This window comes from Plectropomus leopardus, chromosome 4 (genome assembly GCF_026936395.1).
Source record: "Plectropomus leopardus strain MGB_pleo_1.0 chromosome 4, ASM2693639v1, whole genome shotgun sequence".
Classification (NCBI taxonomy): domain Eukaryota; kingdom Metazoa; phylum Chordata; class Actinopteri; order Perciformes; family Serranidae; genus Plectropomus; species Plectropomus leopardus.
In genome coordinates, this window is record NC_142179.1 from 37,358,244 (window position 1) to 37,376,838 (window position 18,595).

General features: G+C 38.9%; 1 protein-coding gene across 1 annotated transcript in view; it reads left to right on the top strand.

The window, feature by feature from the left end:
- Window positions 1-13,811: 13,811 nt before the first annotated feature.
- The window catches only part of nr6a1a (nuclear receptor subfamily 6, group A, member 1a), a 126,338-nt gene continuing 121,554 nt past the window's right edge, over window positions 13,812-18,595 (top strand). The window contains exon 1 of the mRNA XM_088077229.1: window positions 13,812-14,179. Within this exon, the coding sequence (XP_087933355.1) occupies window positions 14,113-14,179 (67 nt within the window). The 5' untranslated portion in view covers window positions 13,812-14,112. The remainder of the gene's footprint in view (window positions 14,180-18,595) is intronic.

The window sequence follows — 18,595 nt, forward strand, 5'->3', positions numbered from 1 at the left end:
GTGAATGAAAGAGATGAATGAATTAAAGTGTTTGACGGTTGTTTGACCTAAATAAGTTATAACTCAGAGCTCCTACCTGACCTGTTAGTATTGTAACAACACTGAAATATGCTTTGCTAGTACATGTGATATTTTCTTATGAAGGGAAGAGATGAGTTATTTGTTATGCTGTAATAACTGTGCCCGCCCTGCGTCCAAAATGCCACGTCTCCACTACGCCGCATGGTGTGCAATGCTTAAATGAATTAGAAAGACGTTAAAAAATATCAATAATTACTGAGCTGAGAAGCAAATATTTTGGTTTGATTGTTTTTGGAAAAGCCCTGTCTTAGATTTCACGAAGGTGCCCACGTTTTGTCGTGTGTAATTGAGCATGCAGCTCTGTGCGCTCAAATGTTTTAGCTACGTCCTGTGTTTTACACAGCTTATATTGGAGGCAATGACATCCTCTTAAAAAAGAGTTGCCGCGATTATTTTTTGAAAAAGGGCGATTGTTGATTGACTGCCGCGTCCTGTGTCCAAAGTGTCACCGTCTCCACCATGCGGCATGATCTACTCATTTTTGGGAGAGTGATGTTAATTAAATATAAACAATTAGAGTGCCGAAAAGAACAGATCTGTGTGTGATTTATTGAGCAGAAGCCCTGCTTTTGATTGCGCATGATGTCGTGAAGGTGCTCATGTTTTATCGTGCGTAACACCGCAGTGAAGATAGTTTTATGTTGGATATTCGACAGACATTCGCTCCTATGCTACATATAAAAAATTTATAAAAATTATTTGGAGATTTAAAATGTAAAAACAAGAGGTGTATCTCATGCAGCCAGTGGAGTACTATCATCCCACACTGATTTTGAGTCCATTGGTCACATGACATAGGGTTAGGGTTAGGTAAAGTGCTTCAATATTACAATAATTCTGTAAAATAATTTAAAATATACAATATTGTTATATGAATATATTTTAGTTTAATAGATTTAATTTTAAAATAATAATTTTCCAAATTAACAATTTCTAGCAAATTAGGTTGTTCATCGCCTTTTTCCCAATATTTTGAACGTAATCAAGCCAATTTGCTTAGGGCTCAAAGGTTTAAATACATGTGAAAGGTGGCTGAGCACAGCATGAGAAAAGTGACATCCATCCATGTTTCAAAGTCTGTGGAACCTAAAATCACTGAACGTCCTATATCAGCAAACCTCAAGAAATTACCCAAGCTCACCAAAAGTACTTTAAAGTCTGCTAAAAACAACAAACAACAACAAAACAAAACAGAACATTGAACATGAGCCATGGGACCAGGGGGAGCCATGTAGGGACCATGTTGCCTACAAAGCTCCCCCAAAACTGTTTGTTTAAAGTCTGCCTCACATCAAGCAATCTGAACATTAAACTTCCTGAAAATCTGTCACCAGAAACCAAAAATGCCTTAATATGGCCAAAAAAGGTATAGAAACTATATATAAAATGTAATATATTTCTAAATATAATATGTTTATAAAAATTCAAAAAGCATTCTCGCTAACCTTTAATTTTTTAATCTACCTAGAGTCCAATCCTAGTCCACCACCTGAGCTGCTGCCATTCACCACAGATAAAAAAAAAGTATGAGCCTCTGACTTAGAAAAAAAGTGACCTAGACTGGAATATATGACGACTTAAATACAGAGAGTAATGTATACTAATGTGTAAACTGGCTAGATATTGTACACAAAACTTTTTTGTTCACATAATAGCACTTGTAATTCAAATATTTTGTGTCTGTCTTACTCACCATTATTTATGTTCCCTTAAGGGCTGCTGCTCTTAACTGTGGATGAAAAAAGTAAATAAATGTTAGTTTCTGATTCATAAAAAAGTGACCTAGGCTAGAAAATAATATGATAGAAAGACTGATTTTTACTACTGTGTAAATTACCTGTATACAGTATACAATGCCTGTTTTATTATATTATATCATCGAGTGCACAGATTGGCAAATGTTTAAAAGTGATGCCACTCAAGATAACAAGATCGATCGTGAAGAATATGCATCTTCAGTGACATCATATATCAGCAAATGTGTTGCTGAAGTGGTGATCACAAAGACGGTGAGATCATTCCCCTACCAGAAAGCCTGGATAAATGGGGGGTGGAGGCTCTTCTCAGACCAAAAACAGCTGCCTTTTAGTCAGGGGACAAGGAGGCATACATCATTGCCAGAGCATTACTGAGAGCTGTCATCAAGGAGGCTAAGAGGAGACATCAGCAGAGACTAGAGAGAGACCTCAACAGCAACAGCACTAAAGATATGTGGCTGGCGATTCAAAATGTCACAGGCTACAAAAGCAGGAGCGCCCCCATCATATGTGAGGCCACGCTGCCGGACTAGCTGAACACATTTTACGCTCACTTTGACCTCCGCAATAAGGACTTAGCTGTGAAATCTACTTCGCCTTCAGTGGACTGGCCACTTTCAGTGACCACAGCAGATGTGAGAAACTCCTGCTGAGAGTGAATATAAACAAGTCCGCGGGCCTCCTGGACGTGTACTAAAAATTTGTGCTGATCACCTTTTTTAATTTTTAACATCTCACTCTCACAAGAGACTGTTCCATCCTGCCTCAAGACAGCCATCATCATTCCTGTACCTCAAAAGGTCTGCTGTGTCTAGCCCTAATGACTACCACCCTGTGGCTTTTACCCCCATCCTGATGAAGTACTTTGAGAAATTGGTTCTCCAGCACATGAGAGACAACATCCCTGCCAACCTAGACCCTCGCCGGTATGCTTTCAAAACCAACATATCCACAAAGGATGGCATATCTACTGCTCTTCATTCAGCTACATCAACAGCTACATCAGGATGCTGTTTGTTGACTTTAGCTCAGCATTTAACACAATCTCTCCCATGAAGCTGATTGGAAAACTGAACCCTCTGGGCTTCAGTACAATGCTCTGCAACTGGATACTGGACTTCCTCACATGCAGACCCTAGAGAGTTTGGATTGGCAGTCTCACCTCCTCTACATTAGTGCCCAACACCGCGGGATTCTGTCTGTTCCCACCTGGTCCAGGCGCCTTGTTTGTGCATGCCTACAATCCTGCAGCATCAGTCCTCCTATTCCTCAGCTCTTTTCTCATCCTGGATCAGTCAACGCTTCTCTTTCCCACAGGCTTCATCGTAACTAGGCCTAGGGTAGCTGCCCAGCCCTGCCCGTCTCACCACCATGGAACCTACTAGGATGCTGTGACGCAATTTTGCCTCTGCTCTGTTCACCGCTTCCTGTGCCATCCACTTCCTTACGGCCCTGACGAGAATGCCAGCCGAAGCGACTTTCCTGTCTGAGGAGTCGTGATCATCACGTCCTCATGGCTCGGGTGACTTTGAACGCCTCAGTCAGGCCACTCAGGGGAAGTTGCAGTTTGGTGGATCTCCCATACAGGGCAATACTGCTCAAAGACCTCGGAAGCCCCAACCATTTGCGAAGGAACCTGCTGATGATTCTCTCTTGTTGCTCCACCATGGTCATCGGTACCTCATAACAAGAATGGGCGAAAGTGTCCTTGGCAGGACTCCATGCTGGTACATCCAAGCCTTGAATCTACCCGGTAGCCCCATCTTGTCGATCGCAGAGAGCCAGGGTGACAATTCACTCCTTGTCTGCTGGACTAGACTTTTTTCAGACACTGTAGAGATCTGGGTGCCTCTCAGGGTGAAGCGAAACCTTTCAGCTACTTTCCCTTTCTTCAGGATGAGGGATCTGGACTTTGCGGGCTTGAAGCTCATCTGTACCCATGAGATGGCACGCTGAAGCCCCTGTAGGAGCTACCTACACTATCTTCAGAGGCTTTGTCTCCTCTGTCATTGCCGCCCTCGGCCGGGCCCAAGCGGTCACCTCCCTTCGCCACTCAGTGCTCTCAACGCCATGCCTACCTGCAACTTGGCTGTGTACAGTCCACCCCGTGCCCGGTGGCGAAGTCTTTAGCCTGACCCTTGATCCACCCCCTCAGCTACTGCTGACAGAGGTCCTGTCTGAGCTGCTGACCGTAGGCGGCAAAGTTTGCCCCTGCTCTGCCGACCCGTACCTGCTCCCGGAGGCAGCCCTCATTCACGGGTGATGGCTCATGGCGGGCTCTCCTTCACTGGACCAGCTCTGCCGCCGCCTGCTGTTTTAATAGCCGGGGATTCTATCATCAGGGACATCAGGTCCAAACGGACCTCCACACACTGCCTTCCGGATGCCAATGTAAATGACATTCTCGCCGAGCTTCCCACTCTGCTGTCTCAATATCCCTCCGCCAAGAAAGTAGTGATTCACATGGGCACTAACGATACTTCAATGCAGCAGTCTGCGCTTATAAAACAGGATTTTATTTGTCTATTTAATTACCTTAAACTCATTGAGAATGAGATTTTTATCTCTGGCCCCCTCCCTACTGTCCGCTGCGGCTGTGGTTGTTTTACCAGACTGCTGCAGCTTCATACCTGGCTACAGTCACAATGCAGCCTCACAGGTTTATTGACAATTTTAACCTGTTTTTGGAGCGCGCTGCATTTTTTGAACGAGACAGACTTCATCCAAGTAGACCAGGTTCACGAATGTTTGCGGCAAACTTGTTTTACTCTATCTCCTCCCGTTCCTCACACTTTGGTAGAGACAACGGGCGTCACCCGTACTCCTACTCGGACAGGTCCGCCTTTAATTGACGCTCTCAGGGGCCGTGCGCATCCAGTTCTGTATCAAACAAGAATCCAACCACTTCATCTTTCCTCCATCAATCCCATTCTACATGTAAAGAATCAGTTGCTAAAACTCACAGCCCCTCATCTCCACCCAAAACCCCCCAGCCAACTGAACTTGTACATGCACCTGCCTTTTGCATATCTGTTGTAACAGACCCCTTGCTGTTGGCAATTTATATGGTTTTAACTGAATGTCTAGCAATTCTTCAATGTATAGAAATACAGGGAATCTTATTACTTTAAATCCATCTCATAAGACTGTAATAAATCTTTCTGTTGCCAGGATTTTGTTATTGATAAAGAAATTAAGATTTTTTCATGATAACTGAACCTGGCTAAATGTGGGCGACACTGTCCCCCTGATCGAGTCCTTACCCCCTAATTTAATTTTTTTCAACCAGCCCAGATTATCTGGAAGAGGTGGAGGACTTGCTGTAATTTATAACGGCAGATACAGCTGTTCACAAGTCTCTCTAGACAATTTTCCCTCATTTGAGATGTTATGTTTTAATATTAAAGGGGAACTTAAAACTCTGTAAAAAAAACTGTATTTTATTATACCGACCACCTAATCTGTGTCCGGTTTCCTTGATCAGTTTTCAGAGCTTCTTTCTATTATTATGCCAAATTACAACCAAGTTCTACTTGTTGGATATTTTAACATCCACATGTGTGCTGTCCCAATAATCGTTTAGCTAATGAGTTTTTAAATATTGTTGAATCATTTAATTTAAGCAGAGTGGTCACTGGTCCCACCCACAGCAAATGCCACATTCTTGACCTGGTCCTCACACATGGTTTCATAATGAAAAATGTCCTGTGCAATAATTTTTCTCTATCTGATCATAAATGCAACATGTTTAATTCCTGTGTCCAAAGCAATCAGAAACAAAATAACCCAAATTATGTATGCGTTCGTATTTTTAATTCTACCTCTGCTTCCAAATTTATAGATGCTTTTGCTTACTCCTCAATTAATGCAGAAGCATATAAAGATGTTGATGTGCTCTTAAATGATTTTAATAAGAACTATACAGAAATTTTAGACCATATAGCACCATTGAAAAAGAAAAAGCAGGCGATATGTACCAGGCCTTGGATTTCCAACAGTGTCCCTGCCATAAAGAGGGACTGTTGCAAAACAGAGCGCAGGTGGAAAGCCTCCAAACTCCCAGTATGAAAACTGTTAATTTAGAGGTAAAAAATGCCAAGTATTTTTGCTATCAGACTGAGAAAAACCGAAACAACTCAAGGACTCTTTTCAGTGTAATCAGTTGTGTCACAGAAGCTCCTACAAGTGTTTTTACGGACTCGTCTCCCAAGAAGTGTGAGGAATTTTTAAATTTCTTTGTAAACAGAGTTTCAAGCATCAGGATGCAAATCCCCACTCATACCCCTGAAACAAATGTTTATTTTAAAACTACTGCCTTTTTAGAGTCTTTTATCATCGTTATCTATCAGCTCTCTCACGAAGATAATTCACAGTATGAAGCCCTCCTCCTGTGCTCTGGACATAATGCCGGTGAGATTTCTTAAAGAAATATATGAGCCCATCCAATTATCCTCACCTTAATGAACACTGCACTGTTAACTCGTACTGTTCCAGCTGTTTTCAAAAAAGCAATAGTTCAACCACTCCTGAAAACTTGTCCTTTAATCCCAACAATTTTAATAGTGATAACCTACTGAATAACTGTATAAGAGACATTGAAAACTGGATGGCTCAAAATTTCCTTCAACTAAACCTCAGTAAAACTGAAGTAATGATTATCGGACCAGGCTCATCAACGGTTACGACACCCCTAGGTTCTTTTTTGAAAAATATAACTACAAAGTGCAGGAATCTTGGTGTTGTCTTTGATGGAAACCTGAGCCTGAACCAGCATGTCAACTTAGTTGTTCAGTCATGTTTTATGCAGCTTAGGAGACTGTCAAAAATTAAGTCGGTTTTATTGAGCAAGAATTTCAAAACAGTTGTTCATGCTTTTATTTCCTCTTGTTTGGACTACTGTAACTCCCTATACACTGTTTTGAATAAACACAGTTTACAAAAGTTACAGTTAGTCCAGAACGCAGCAGCGCGACTTATCACACACACTAAAAAGAGAGATCGCATTACTTCTATTTTAGCTTCACTTCATTGGCTACCTATACATTTCAGAATTGAATTTAAGATTTTACTGTTAACTTATAAAGCATGCTGTGGACTTGCACCTGAGTACTTATCTGATCTCCTCACCCCCTATGTGCCCATTGTAACCCGAGGTCCTCAGCCAAGGCTCTGCTGGTCATCCCGTAGTTGAGGCTGAGAACCAAAGGTGACCGGGCTTTTTCTGTCAGAGCACCCACCCTCTGGAACAACCTACCTGAGGAGATCAGATTGGCAAGCTCACTATCCACTTTTAAAACTCTTTTAAAAACACATTTTTACAGGGTTACAGAGGTTTTAACAGTGCTAAGGGCAGTATCTTTTATCTTTTACTTTTTATCCTTTTTATCTTTCTTTCTTTTTGTTATCCTTTTTATTATTTTCCATATTTTATCCTTTATCCTTTTTTTTTTACTGTTGTAGTCTGTTTCAGAAAAAGGCAAAAGGTTTGAATAAACTTTATAAATTAAAATTAATTAAATGAAAAAAGCAGCAACTCCTCATACATAGAGTTATATGAGATCTGGAATGATGATTAATTAATCAACTGACTGTTTCAGCTGCACTTTTTTTGTTTGTGTGTAGTGGGGTAGAATTGGAAAATAGCATGAAATTGAGATAATTAAGTAATGTAAAAGTAACCTCAGATTTGTACTTAAGTACAGTTTTGAGTAAATGTACTAAATTACAGTTCAGCTGTGGTCAGCAGAGGGACGCACAGTAACTGATATTACAGTAATTGGTACAGTAGTATTCCTTTACCCCTGAAATGTAATATTCCAGTTATTATAATTCCTCTAAACCCCCATCTAAATTTGATTAAATAATATTAGTATTAATATTATAATATTTTTAGAATGCTCTTCAAATATAAAACTCATTTTGTCTCATGTTGGCCTATAATTTGTGGACTGTGAAAGTGAGATGTTTTTCTCTTATCTTGGTACAATTGCTCTGGATCACTGGTAAAATTCTCTCTTACCTAAGAGAAGTGCAATAAAACAAACAAACAAACAAACAAAAAAAAAACAGTGGTGAATCCTAAAAATCAGTGGGTACTAACAAAACAAGAATAAATCCTGGATACGACCAAAAATAAGAAAAAAGTTGCTCATATATAGTTTCTTGCATGAGGCCCATTGTGTTAAATGTCCTTCTTACATAACACAAAGAGCCCTAGCAGATGTGTTGGTTGTTTCAGGACTCTTGTGTCCAGGAGCTCCTGAGAGTGGACGTGAACCAAACCACACTCAGCCGCCATCCCAGCTGTCCACTGAACACCCACTGTCCCACTCACTGGTAAACTTCAGTGGTTTACTGATGCATTCAATAAAACACTCAGAAATAACAAGTCACGTTGTGTATTATGAGACTGATTTTTACATCAGTGAGTTCATGTGAGGCTTCTGAAGCTTTTGTCATGAAAAGTATTAGTGGGTATAATGCTGCTGAAACAGCTGTGACACCAAACAAGCAGCTACACTGAGTCATCTGCTCACTGTGAAGTTTGAAAGCATCACCAGATCCCCAGAAGCTGTGAGAAACCATTAGAGATCAGGTAAGAAGATGAACATACTGGAGCGGCTGTGAACACTTCAGAAAGGAGAGTAGAAGCACACTGAGGCCCTCAGCTGCTCAGAAAGATCTAAAAGACACAGACACAAAAACATACTTCATATCAACACAAATCTGTAACGGTAACAGCACATCAAGACACTGAATTTTAATATACCTACATATGGTTTTAATGCATTTAAAGGGTTATTCTGCCATGTTTATGGGTGATTCTTCAATTAAGGGAGTTTTTCTGTCCCCAGGGTAGATTTTCAAGAAAAAAATGTTTTTTAGAAAAAACAATCATTGTATTTGTTAAAGTTAGGTTGTAGTAGCTATGAAAAAAATAACTGTGTCTCAATGATGATATTTTAATATTTTTTCAGTGTGTTGAAAATTCAAATGTGAAAGAATTTTACTGTTTTGGGCTTGTCCCCAACCCAGACTTGTTGACATCCCTCTATAATAAAGCAATAAAAAGTGCTAAATTCATTAAAACTTTACTTTTCATTTCCTCATAACAACTTAAAAAGCCATTTTTCAAATTCATATAGTTTATATTTGTTCAATTTGCAATTTATTTACAGTTAGATATCGCTGTCCCTCATACATCTGTCATTACCATCACACTCAACATTTTTGAGAGCAATAAAGTTTTTTCAAATAGTTACATACATTGTTGCATGCAAATTAGATGCTCCAGATGGACATTCCCAGACATGAGGCAGAAGCCTGATTTTTTGATGCCCACATATGTGAGTAATTTGATGTTTTATAAATCCTGATTTGAGAGTATGTTTATTAGGCGTCATTACCAAACAAGTTACTATTTGAGTATTTTAATTCATTAATAGAAAATTTCACTTTATTTACATATATTCAGTGTACATTGTATGCTAGCTAACCAGTTAGCCTAGCAAGTCTAAAACTTAACCAACATTTTCTGCAAAAAGTGAAAATTGTCATTACCATCACACAAGTGACTGTGATGGTAATGACAATCAGTGATGGTAATGACAATTTATCTGTTTATTACCTTATAACTAGAATATATTATCTTAATTTACTATTTCCTACTTTACTATGATACATAATTGAACAGTGACCAACTGTAATTTACATTATTTTTGTTTGAAGATGTCAACATGGCCCCAGCTAAACCAGCTCAACGGTCAAAAAAATACAGAGACAAAATCAAGGAAGATCCTGAGAAATATCAGAAATATCTTGAAAGAGAAAAAGAGAGATACAAAAAAAGAAAAGAGACAGGAAAATTGAAAGCCATCTCACAATTATCAAAGCGGGAACAAAGATGCAGGAGACGACAGTGGAAAGTTAATCAAAGAAACAAAAGGGCTAGTGATAAGAACAGAGAGAAGATACGAAGTTATATAGCTGGAAACACACCTCCAAACACCTCCACAACCACCAATAATAAGATATTATTACATAAGCAATGCTGTGGTAGTTTACCAAATGATTAATTTTAATGGAAGGTTAAGTGTTCAAAAGGTGTTGTTTTAAAGGTGTTGCTTTTTATCTTTCGTTTGTTGAAAAAAACAACAAAAAACCACCAGTGTTCATTTTTATGTCATTACCAAAACATGTTGTCATTACCAAAACATGTTGTCATTACCGTCACAGTACATTTTTTGATAGAAAATGTTGCATTTTTGTTAACTTGGGTTTTACCTCAATCATTGTGGTAATGTTTAAAAGTCTTAATTTGCATTTTCTGAAAAAATATACATTGCAATTCAAATATTCTGATTAGTACGCAATATTTCATTGTTGAGACAAGGCAATATATTAAAAAGTTAGAGAGAACATGTCGTTAAAATGTATTTTAAATGTACTTACAAATATTTAGAACATGATTGTTAAAGAGCATGTTTTGTACTTACTGGAATGATTGTGAAAACTTTGTTTGTCAAATCATTTTTTATTAAAATCAGTGTTTTGTTGTTGTGATGGTAATGACATTTTGCTGTGACAACTTTGAAAAAAGCATCATAATATCAAAATTATCATTTAGTACAATCAAAGCTATGCTAAGATCATTGTTCTATACCAATTGATAAACCTTTTGAAATAGAAAAAACAGAGATTAAAGAAAATTATTTTTTCAAAATTCCAAAAGTCAAAAGTGCCCCGAATTGAAGAATCACCCTTATGTAATTCACAGATTTGTGAAATAGAAGTATTTAATGAAGGAATTAAGCATTATGTTGGGTGTGTAAGACGAACAAAAAAGATGCTTCCTCCACAATCAAACTAAAAGTCTATGGCTATGCTTTAAGGATGTAATGATCACTCCACACAAAAAATATTGCAAGGATGAAAATATTGAGAAAAAACATTGCTTTGTTTGACCTGAGGGTGGCGTCAGAGGTGAGGCCCTGCAATGGTTGATCCCATGTAGGTGGCAGCTTGGCTCAGCTGAGGACAGAATACTCTCAGAGTTTGCACTGTTCCAAAAACCTATGAAACCTCATTGCATTAAACTTTGGGTTGCCAACCTAGGTGTCAGTTTATATTTGTTAAAAATCTAAAATTAAAATTATATCACAGGTGAGGGCACAGCGAAGATCTGACCACAAGCTATTCACAGAGCCTTCACTCTCTGCTAAACAGCCTTGTCCTGTTTTTGAAACATATACAGTTAAACAAAACAAACAACAACAGAGCAACAACCAAGATTCAGGGAGAAGAGAACATTTAATTTATCAAAAAATACACCTATTAGGCTTGTATTATTATACACAAATATAATAAAAATACATATTCCAGACAGAGAACTGTATAAAATGTTCCGAAAACAACAACAAAAAACCCCAAACTGTCTGATGCAATACTCACAAGAAATATTCTGCTCAAAATTAATCCAAATAACTAACTTTACACAAATTTCCTGCAGCTATTGCATTCACTATTTGGGTTAATTTGGCAGTTTATCAGTTGTTCTGTACTATTATGCAATAATATACATATATACAACATAAAATATGTCACTTAGTCAGGGGGTTTCAGTTTAGTCAGTGCTAGAAAAGGGGTCCCTTAAGAAAAAAAGGTTGGGAACCAAATGCAATTTTACATGTATTGCTCCAAGGCATTGTTGTGCATCAAAAAACATCAGGGTGGGAGGTTGGCCTGATCAGTTTTTTAATATTTGTGGACCTGAGTCTGTGCAAGGAAAAAAAATAGTGCAAAATATTTTACTCAACAAACAAAACAAAACAAATAATAATGAAATAGAGTTTAAAAGGGATATAACCAGATATTAACACATTTATTGTAAAAAACATCACCATAAACTACCTTATCTTAAAAAAAGAAAAAAAAAGAAAAAAAGAAAAAGTAAATGTTATTATAAAGAAGAGTACTTATCTTACTGGTATCCAGCAGTTCACTCTATAAGATATATAGCTTCCTCAAGCTTGTTGTCAGTGAGTTTGGGTCACAAACACTCTGGGTCACCTGACCTTTCCCTCTACACACTGAGACAGATTTTGTGCATCTTGTTGAGGTGCTTGCTGCCTTCTTTCCATGTTTTTGAAAGAAATCAAACAAATTTGCTCAGGTTTCAAAGGGTTAATCACTTTAAAGCCTAACTGCCTTTGAAATGGATTTACCTCTGCATCATGCACATAGCCTACTTAAAAGTAGTGGTAATAGATGAGGGCTAAAAGAACAACAGAATGGAGTGGCAATCTTCTCTTTATGCGTTTCACAGTCACAGACAGTTCTGTTTCGCCTAACATGGCGGGCAAACAGTTAGCCATCAGCTGATAAAACAGAGACCTTGTTCTTCCTTCAGACTGTAACAACAGCACTGAAAATAATGAGCTGCAACGGTTTCTCTGTTTCCCACCAGGTGGGAATGATGAATGACGTCTGCACTGCTTTAACCTCTGGCAATGACTTCACTTTTGTTATTGCTAAAATATGTCAGTTTAGTTGTGAGAAATGCTAAAGAGTTTTTTTTATTTGGATAGCAGATAAAGTATTGTTTAGCTCCAGGCTGGTAACAGTTATCTGCATATAACTGTTTATCATCATTGGAAGATGGCCAGCTAGCCCCGAGACTGGCTTCAAGCTAATTGAAAACAATTTTTTTTCATGCTGTATCACAGCGTGACCACCAGGGGGCTCTACTCTCTTTGGACTATTTCTTACTGAAAAAAACTTCTCCTGACGACAAATGAAAGTTTCTGATAGTACTATATATTTAACTTACTTGGCTCCTCGTGTTACTAGTCAAACGATAATTGACAGCATAAGCATTAGCTTGCTAGCTTTTGGCTCATCTCGGTAAAAGCTGATCTGCGTTCAGAATTGCATACTTTTTCTTTTTACTTTTAGTACGTACTGCAGCTGCCTTTTCAAAATACATACTGTTGCATGCACTGATGCACATACAATTGGGACATACTAAGCCATTCTGACGTAACATTGGTTCAAATATTGGTTGACATTTTTTCACTCATTTATCCATTTAGCTTCGTGCAGCGCTAGTATATTAAGATATTAATAGTACACAGTCGCAAAACATTATTAGATTTATACTTGACACTTGAATGTGCTGTCATCTGTCATTGTTATTCCGTCAAACCAACTGTCATCTGTCAGTGAGCTGTCAAATGTTTGTGCTCTCTCAGCTTTGTTTATATTTGCACGACACACCGTGATGTATGTGACCTATCATCTCCTGCGCAGAGGATTGTGGGTCAAATAGCCAGAAAAGCATGCTGGCTTGCATACTGTGAAATGCAGCATGATGTAGTAGGACATCCTGGTATCTTTGGCATACTGCATTTCACATACTTCGTATTGGGACATACTAAATCTTTTCTGGCATACTAAATAGTATGGTAGTATGGCTATTGGAACACAGGGTTGTTCTTCAGATTCAAACGGGACTCCATATCCCATGATCCCTGCAGCCTAAAGACGCTGCCCGATGTGTGTTGTGCTGCCTTCAGTCTGCAGGAGGAATCCAACCAAATACTAAAACAGTGGTTCTCAACCTTTTTCATGTTAGGGCCCCTGAGGCCACAAACTTTCATTTGAGAAGATCATTTGAGAAGATTTAACTTTAGAGACCACAATCTGACCCCCCCCACAAAAAAAAAAAACAGCAGCATTTTATTGTTGTCCATTACTCAATCGATCAACCAATCAAACAAATTTGAGTTAAATTGTGCCTTTTAAACAAATCAAATGCAAATCAAAGTGCTTTACAGTTTGACTTATTTTCAGGTAATCTTCTTGTACTTTTTTTTTAATTTCTCGCTAAATTTTGGGTCATTCCTTCTTTTGTTGCTTATGGCCCTCTTTCCGTGTTTTTGGCTACTTCTTCCGCTTTGTGATTGGATGGAATAAACCACTGTGTTCCACCCTGTTCCCAGGCCCTGAACGCACCACCCTTGGGGGTGTGGATCCAGTAATTCCCCGCTGACTAAGAGCACTCTGCTTAATCATGGGACGGCGGTCCGAGCAGTGAGCCAGCCAGGCTGAGGACAGGGACAAAGCAGAGCCAGCTCGATCCACTTCAGACTGCCTCACATCCCCTTCATCACCACTGTCACCTCACCAGCACCGGCAGCAGCGACAGCACCGTGCACGGGCTTGGCGGCGGTGAGAGGCGACGTCGGGCTGACTCGGGATCAGCCCATGCAGGAGGATGGAGATAGAGAAGAGGACGAATGGGTTCGACTACCCGGAGAGAAACAACGCCAAGTCCGTTAACGGTAAGCGAACACGAGCCGGAGCATGTCTCTCTCTCTCACACACACACACATCAGCACATGTACCGCACAACACCGTGCCGCTGTCCGTGGCGGGATCACACCTTTACTCACCTCCAGACACTCCAGCATGGCTGCACGGTTTTTGATTAGCTCCTATCAATGCATCATCAGTGCTGCACGAGCTGCCACAGGCGCTGCCTGCACACACAACAGAGATACTTCAACTGCACTTTCTGTGCACAACACAGTAACAAAGTGTTTTGTGGTAATTTCGATCTGCTGAAACTAAGTTTGAGACTTCAAATGTGAAATTGAGCCTAACGAGTGAAACGAATGTCCCACAGTTGTACGAGACAGCGCTTAAAATGTTAGTGGTTTGGTTTGGTTTGTTTCCTTGGTTTGCATTATCGGAGTTATTGATTTGTTTGTTTGCTTTGTGTGAGTGTGAGTGTGTGTGTGTGTGTGTGTGTGTAATAGCTGGAGCTGGGCTTGCTGGGAACAGAGGTAGGAATGTTTTTATTTGGAGGTGGCCAGTCAGGCTCGGGGAGATCGTAAAAGGTGAACTTTTGAACTTGGAGAATGCCCTGAAGCCATTAGCTGTTTAGTCCCCAAAATCCGGTGTTGCATGCGCTGCACAGGATGGCGAGCTGGAAATGAATGCGAGGAGAATGAAGGGAGAGGAATGTGAAAGGTGGCTTCAAAGGTGATTGGAGATCAGATCTGTTAATCTCGCAGCTTTTCAGTGACATGTGGCTTTGCTGCTACATATGTGGAGGCCAAACTGTAAAAAAAAGTTTCCCCGCAGCTGCCGTCTCGTGCAGTTTGCTTTCAGTGTGTTATCTCTTCGTATGTTCCATGTTGACCTGTTCCAGGCCTACGCCCCACAATGCCTTGCAGCAGTGCCTGTCCCAGGCGCCAGTCTCATATCATGCACGCATGTGGATGACTGAAGATTTATTGACATTTCCAAGATTAAAATTCCTTTAAGTCCGTCTGCTCCGAGAACCCTCACCGTGACCAGTGACGCAGACTGTGTTTTCTGATCGGTACTTTATGTGTGTCACTAGATTGTGGAATAAGACTTTGGCCAGTGAGCCTAGTTAAAAAGTTAAGAGGGTCTGCACAAACATGTGATGGATTTGTTTTGTCCCCCAATAATTCTTGGCCCAGTAATCGAGGTATCTGCATAGAGAATTCTTACAATTACAAATAAAAGAGAAAACTTCCAGAAATAGATAAAAAAAAGGTATTTATCACCAGGTAGGCTAATCATTTATCAACATTTTATGTTGATAAATGATTAAAAATGATAAATTTAACACTTCAAAAGCTTTTTTTGAGGCATGGTATAATTATTACTGAAACAATTTGTTGATTAGTTCATGCACAGAAAATAAACTTCCAAATTTTTATTTTAAACTAACCATTTAAGGACATTTTTGCAGGCAGAAAAACTCTCAGGTTCCAACTACTCAAGTGTGGTGATTTATTGCCTCTGTTATTTTTATGTTTTAGGGTTTCAGACATTTGGTTGAACATACCCAGATATTTTTAAGCATCAATTTGGGCTTTATGAAATGATAACAGCCATTTTCTTTACTGTTTAGGACATTTTATAAAGCATTCTGTCAATTGAAACAATAATCTACAGATTAATCAATAATGAACACAATTGTTAGTGTCAGTCCTGCTGAACTAAAGAGTAATGAATTTAAATATTTAATCATGTCTATTATATATTTTTTGTATCTGTCATAATGGAATAAAAGAAAACACATAAATTAACGAACTATATACAAACAAACCAATTCAGACAATTAATGGAATAAACCAAAGAAGATTGTTTAATCAGCCTTTAAATAAGGCTTTCATTTTGACATAGCTTAATTAATTTTTTGTAATTTCCATTTCAGCTGGCCTCTTTCCCATCTTTTTGTATCTAAAGGACTGATCAAATAAGATTAATTACGTTAATTGCTTTCTTTCTTTTTTATTTATTTATTTGTAGAAAATCACATAATAATATATATGACATATAAAATCCATTAAAAAGAAAGTGGCACTTTTTTGGTAAGCCAATGAGTAGCATAATTGGCAAATATTTTGATAATCCATTATCATTTAAGTCATTTTTGTTAAAGCTAAAAGGGCGAACATTCTCTGGTTCTAGCTTTTAGCCGTTTTTTCATATTGTACTTTCTTTTAAAGATCAAATCATGATGTAATGAATCAAGAAAACAGCCAAATCTGCTTTTCTCTTGCACAATTCAGAGACGTTCAAATTTTTTTATATAGGCAAAAAAAAATCATATTAAGTATTTAAGAAATAATTGGCCGATTTTTCAAAAAAGAATACGATGGTTAGTTGCAGCTGCAGAAAAAACAGATATTACAGATGTTAGAGTACAGCTGGTTAACCCATCAATGACTGGTGAGAAGTGTTGAGAAGTCTTTCTGCAGCCTCACATTGTTCCAGAGAAAACAAAGCAGCTAAACCCTGCTCCTGCTCCTGCTCCTGCTCCTGCTCCTGCTCCTGCTCCTGCTCCTGCTCCTGCTCGTCCACATAACCACATTTAAAGAACAAACTCAATTCCCATTGATCTCTGAATTGACCAGGAATTTGGCTTCCCCCTCCCACTCTGTGCTCACTGAAGTGTGCTTGTTCTAATGTAATTGAACTCAGAGGAAGAAGAAGGAGCGGAGAGAAGGAGGGAGACAGGTTGGGTGGTGGGAGGTGGTCCATGTTAGGGCTGTGGGGGTTTGCAGGCTGGCACGGTGGGGCAGATCCACTGAAAGAAAGTGCTTTGTCAGCCCCTGCTCCAGCCCGGGGCCTGTCCTGTCCCTCGGGGCAGGGTGAAGGGGACGGCTGGCAAAGGGTGGGGCAGGGACAGGATGCGAACCCCCCCACTGTGATGCTTGAATGATGAGCCTGGAGGAGTACAGTAAAGGAGGAGGGGCTGCTGCTGGTGGTAGTGGGTGGAGGGGTCGGGGGTGGGGGCCACGCAGGCAGATGTGATCCATCATGTCGTGTTTTCTTCTTCGTCCTAACTTGACTCCCTCCCCTATCAGTAGATCTGTGTCAACAGCAGCACTGTGACAAGAGCTGCACCCCCTCCTCTAATGCCACAAATAGTCAGTAATGTAACTCTCCCGACAAAATTGCTTTTTACATAATCATAGAGCAGCATTTTTGTACAGTTACCATTAAAAACACAGTGACTGGATATTGTTTTTTAATGGAAAATGATGTATTGTCTTGAAACATTCTCAAAGTATAAAGTATTTAATGTCCATGAGAATATTTTTAACACACAAGAAATCAGAGCCACTTACAACTGTATGAATTTGATTCTGTGAAATAGAAAAAAAAAATCAGTTTCTCAGAGCCTACAGGAATGTCCTTAGATGTCTTGTTTTGCGCAGCCCATTGTCCAAAGACTTAATATTTCCAGTCTATAATAAAATTATATAAAACAGAAAAGCAACAAATCTTTGTATTTGAAACCAGATGGTGATTGGTATTTTACCTGGAACTAATCCCAAAATTAATTCAGATTTAATCTGATCTATTAATCAACTAATTGTTGTAGCTCTATGACAAATTATTGGTGAAGGGAAATCTTTTTGCAGAAACAAGCAGAGCTGGTGAGTCTTACAGAGTTTTTCAGGATTCTATAAGATTTCATTTTTTGATTCTTTGACAAACTAATTTAAGGTAGGCTTTTAGGTAATTTAAAGTAATTTACCAAGTATTTTGATTCCCATTTAGACTGAATGGAACTTATGGAAATTAAAAAAAGGATATTTGACAGTATAAAGGACTCTGTCAGGGATGTTCAAAATTCAGAGCAAATGGAGCAGAAGTCAGATAATGAATCAGAAGTCTTTGTGTGCTCGGTGTTGGACCTCAATTAGACCAAACATGTTATAGAGTAGTTTTGTGAAACGGATTTGCCAGCAGCTTCTTTTTCTTCCAAAGCAGAAGGATCCGTCTTCAATCCAGTGACACTGTTTTGAACTAGAGAAAATCCCATATTGATTAGGCCTCCTGTTACAATGTCTTTTTTGAAACAGAATAAATTAGAAACTGAATGGAATCATCTAAAACTTGCTCTTTCAAATACAGTGAAACAAAATGGTAAATCATAGGACTCCACCCATTCACAGATAATTTCACCAGGTTTAAGAAAATTCTTCTCTCAGGCTGATTAGCATTTCAAACACAAGTGATTTATCTCACAGCACGCTCCACAGCAGATGGTTTCACCATTTAAACAACTACATTTTAATGAATGAAGGGATTTTAGAGTGTGTTTGTGCTGTAAAAAAAAATCAGTGAAGAAAAGTAGAAACTTAAATCTCATGATTTGATGTATAAATTGGATTTACTTATTCTGTCAGGTTTCATTTTAATGA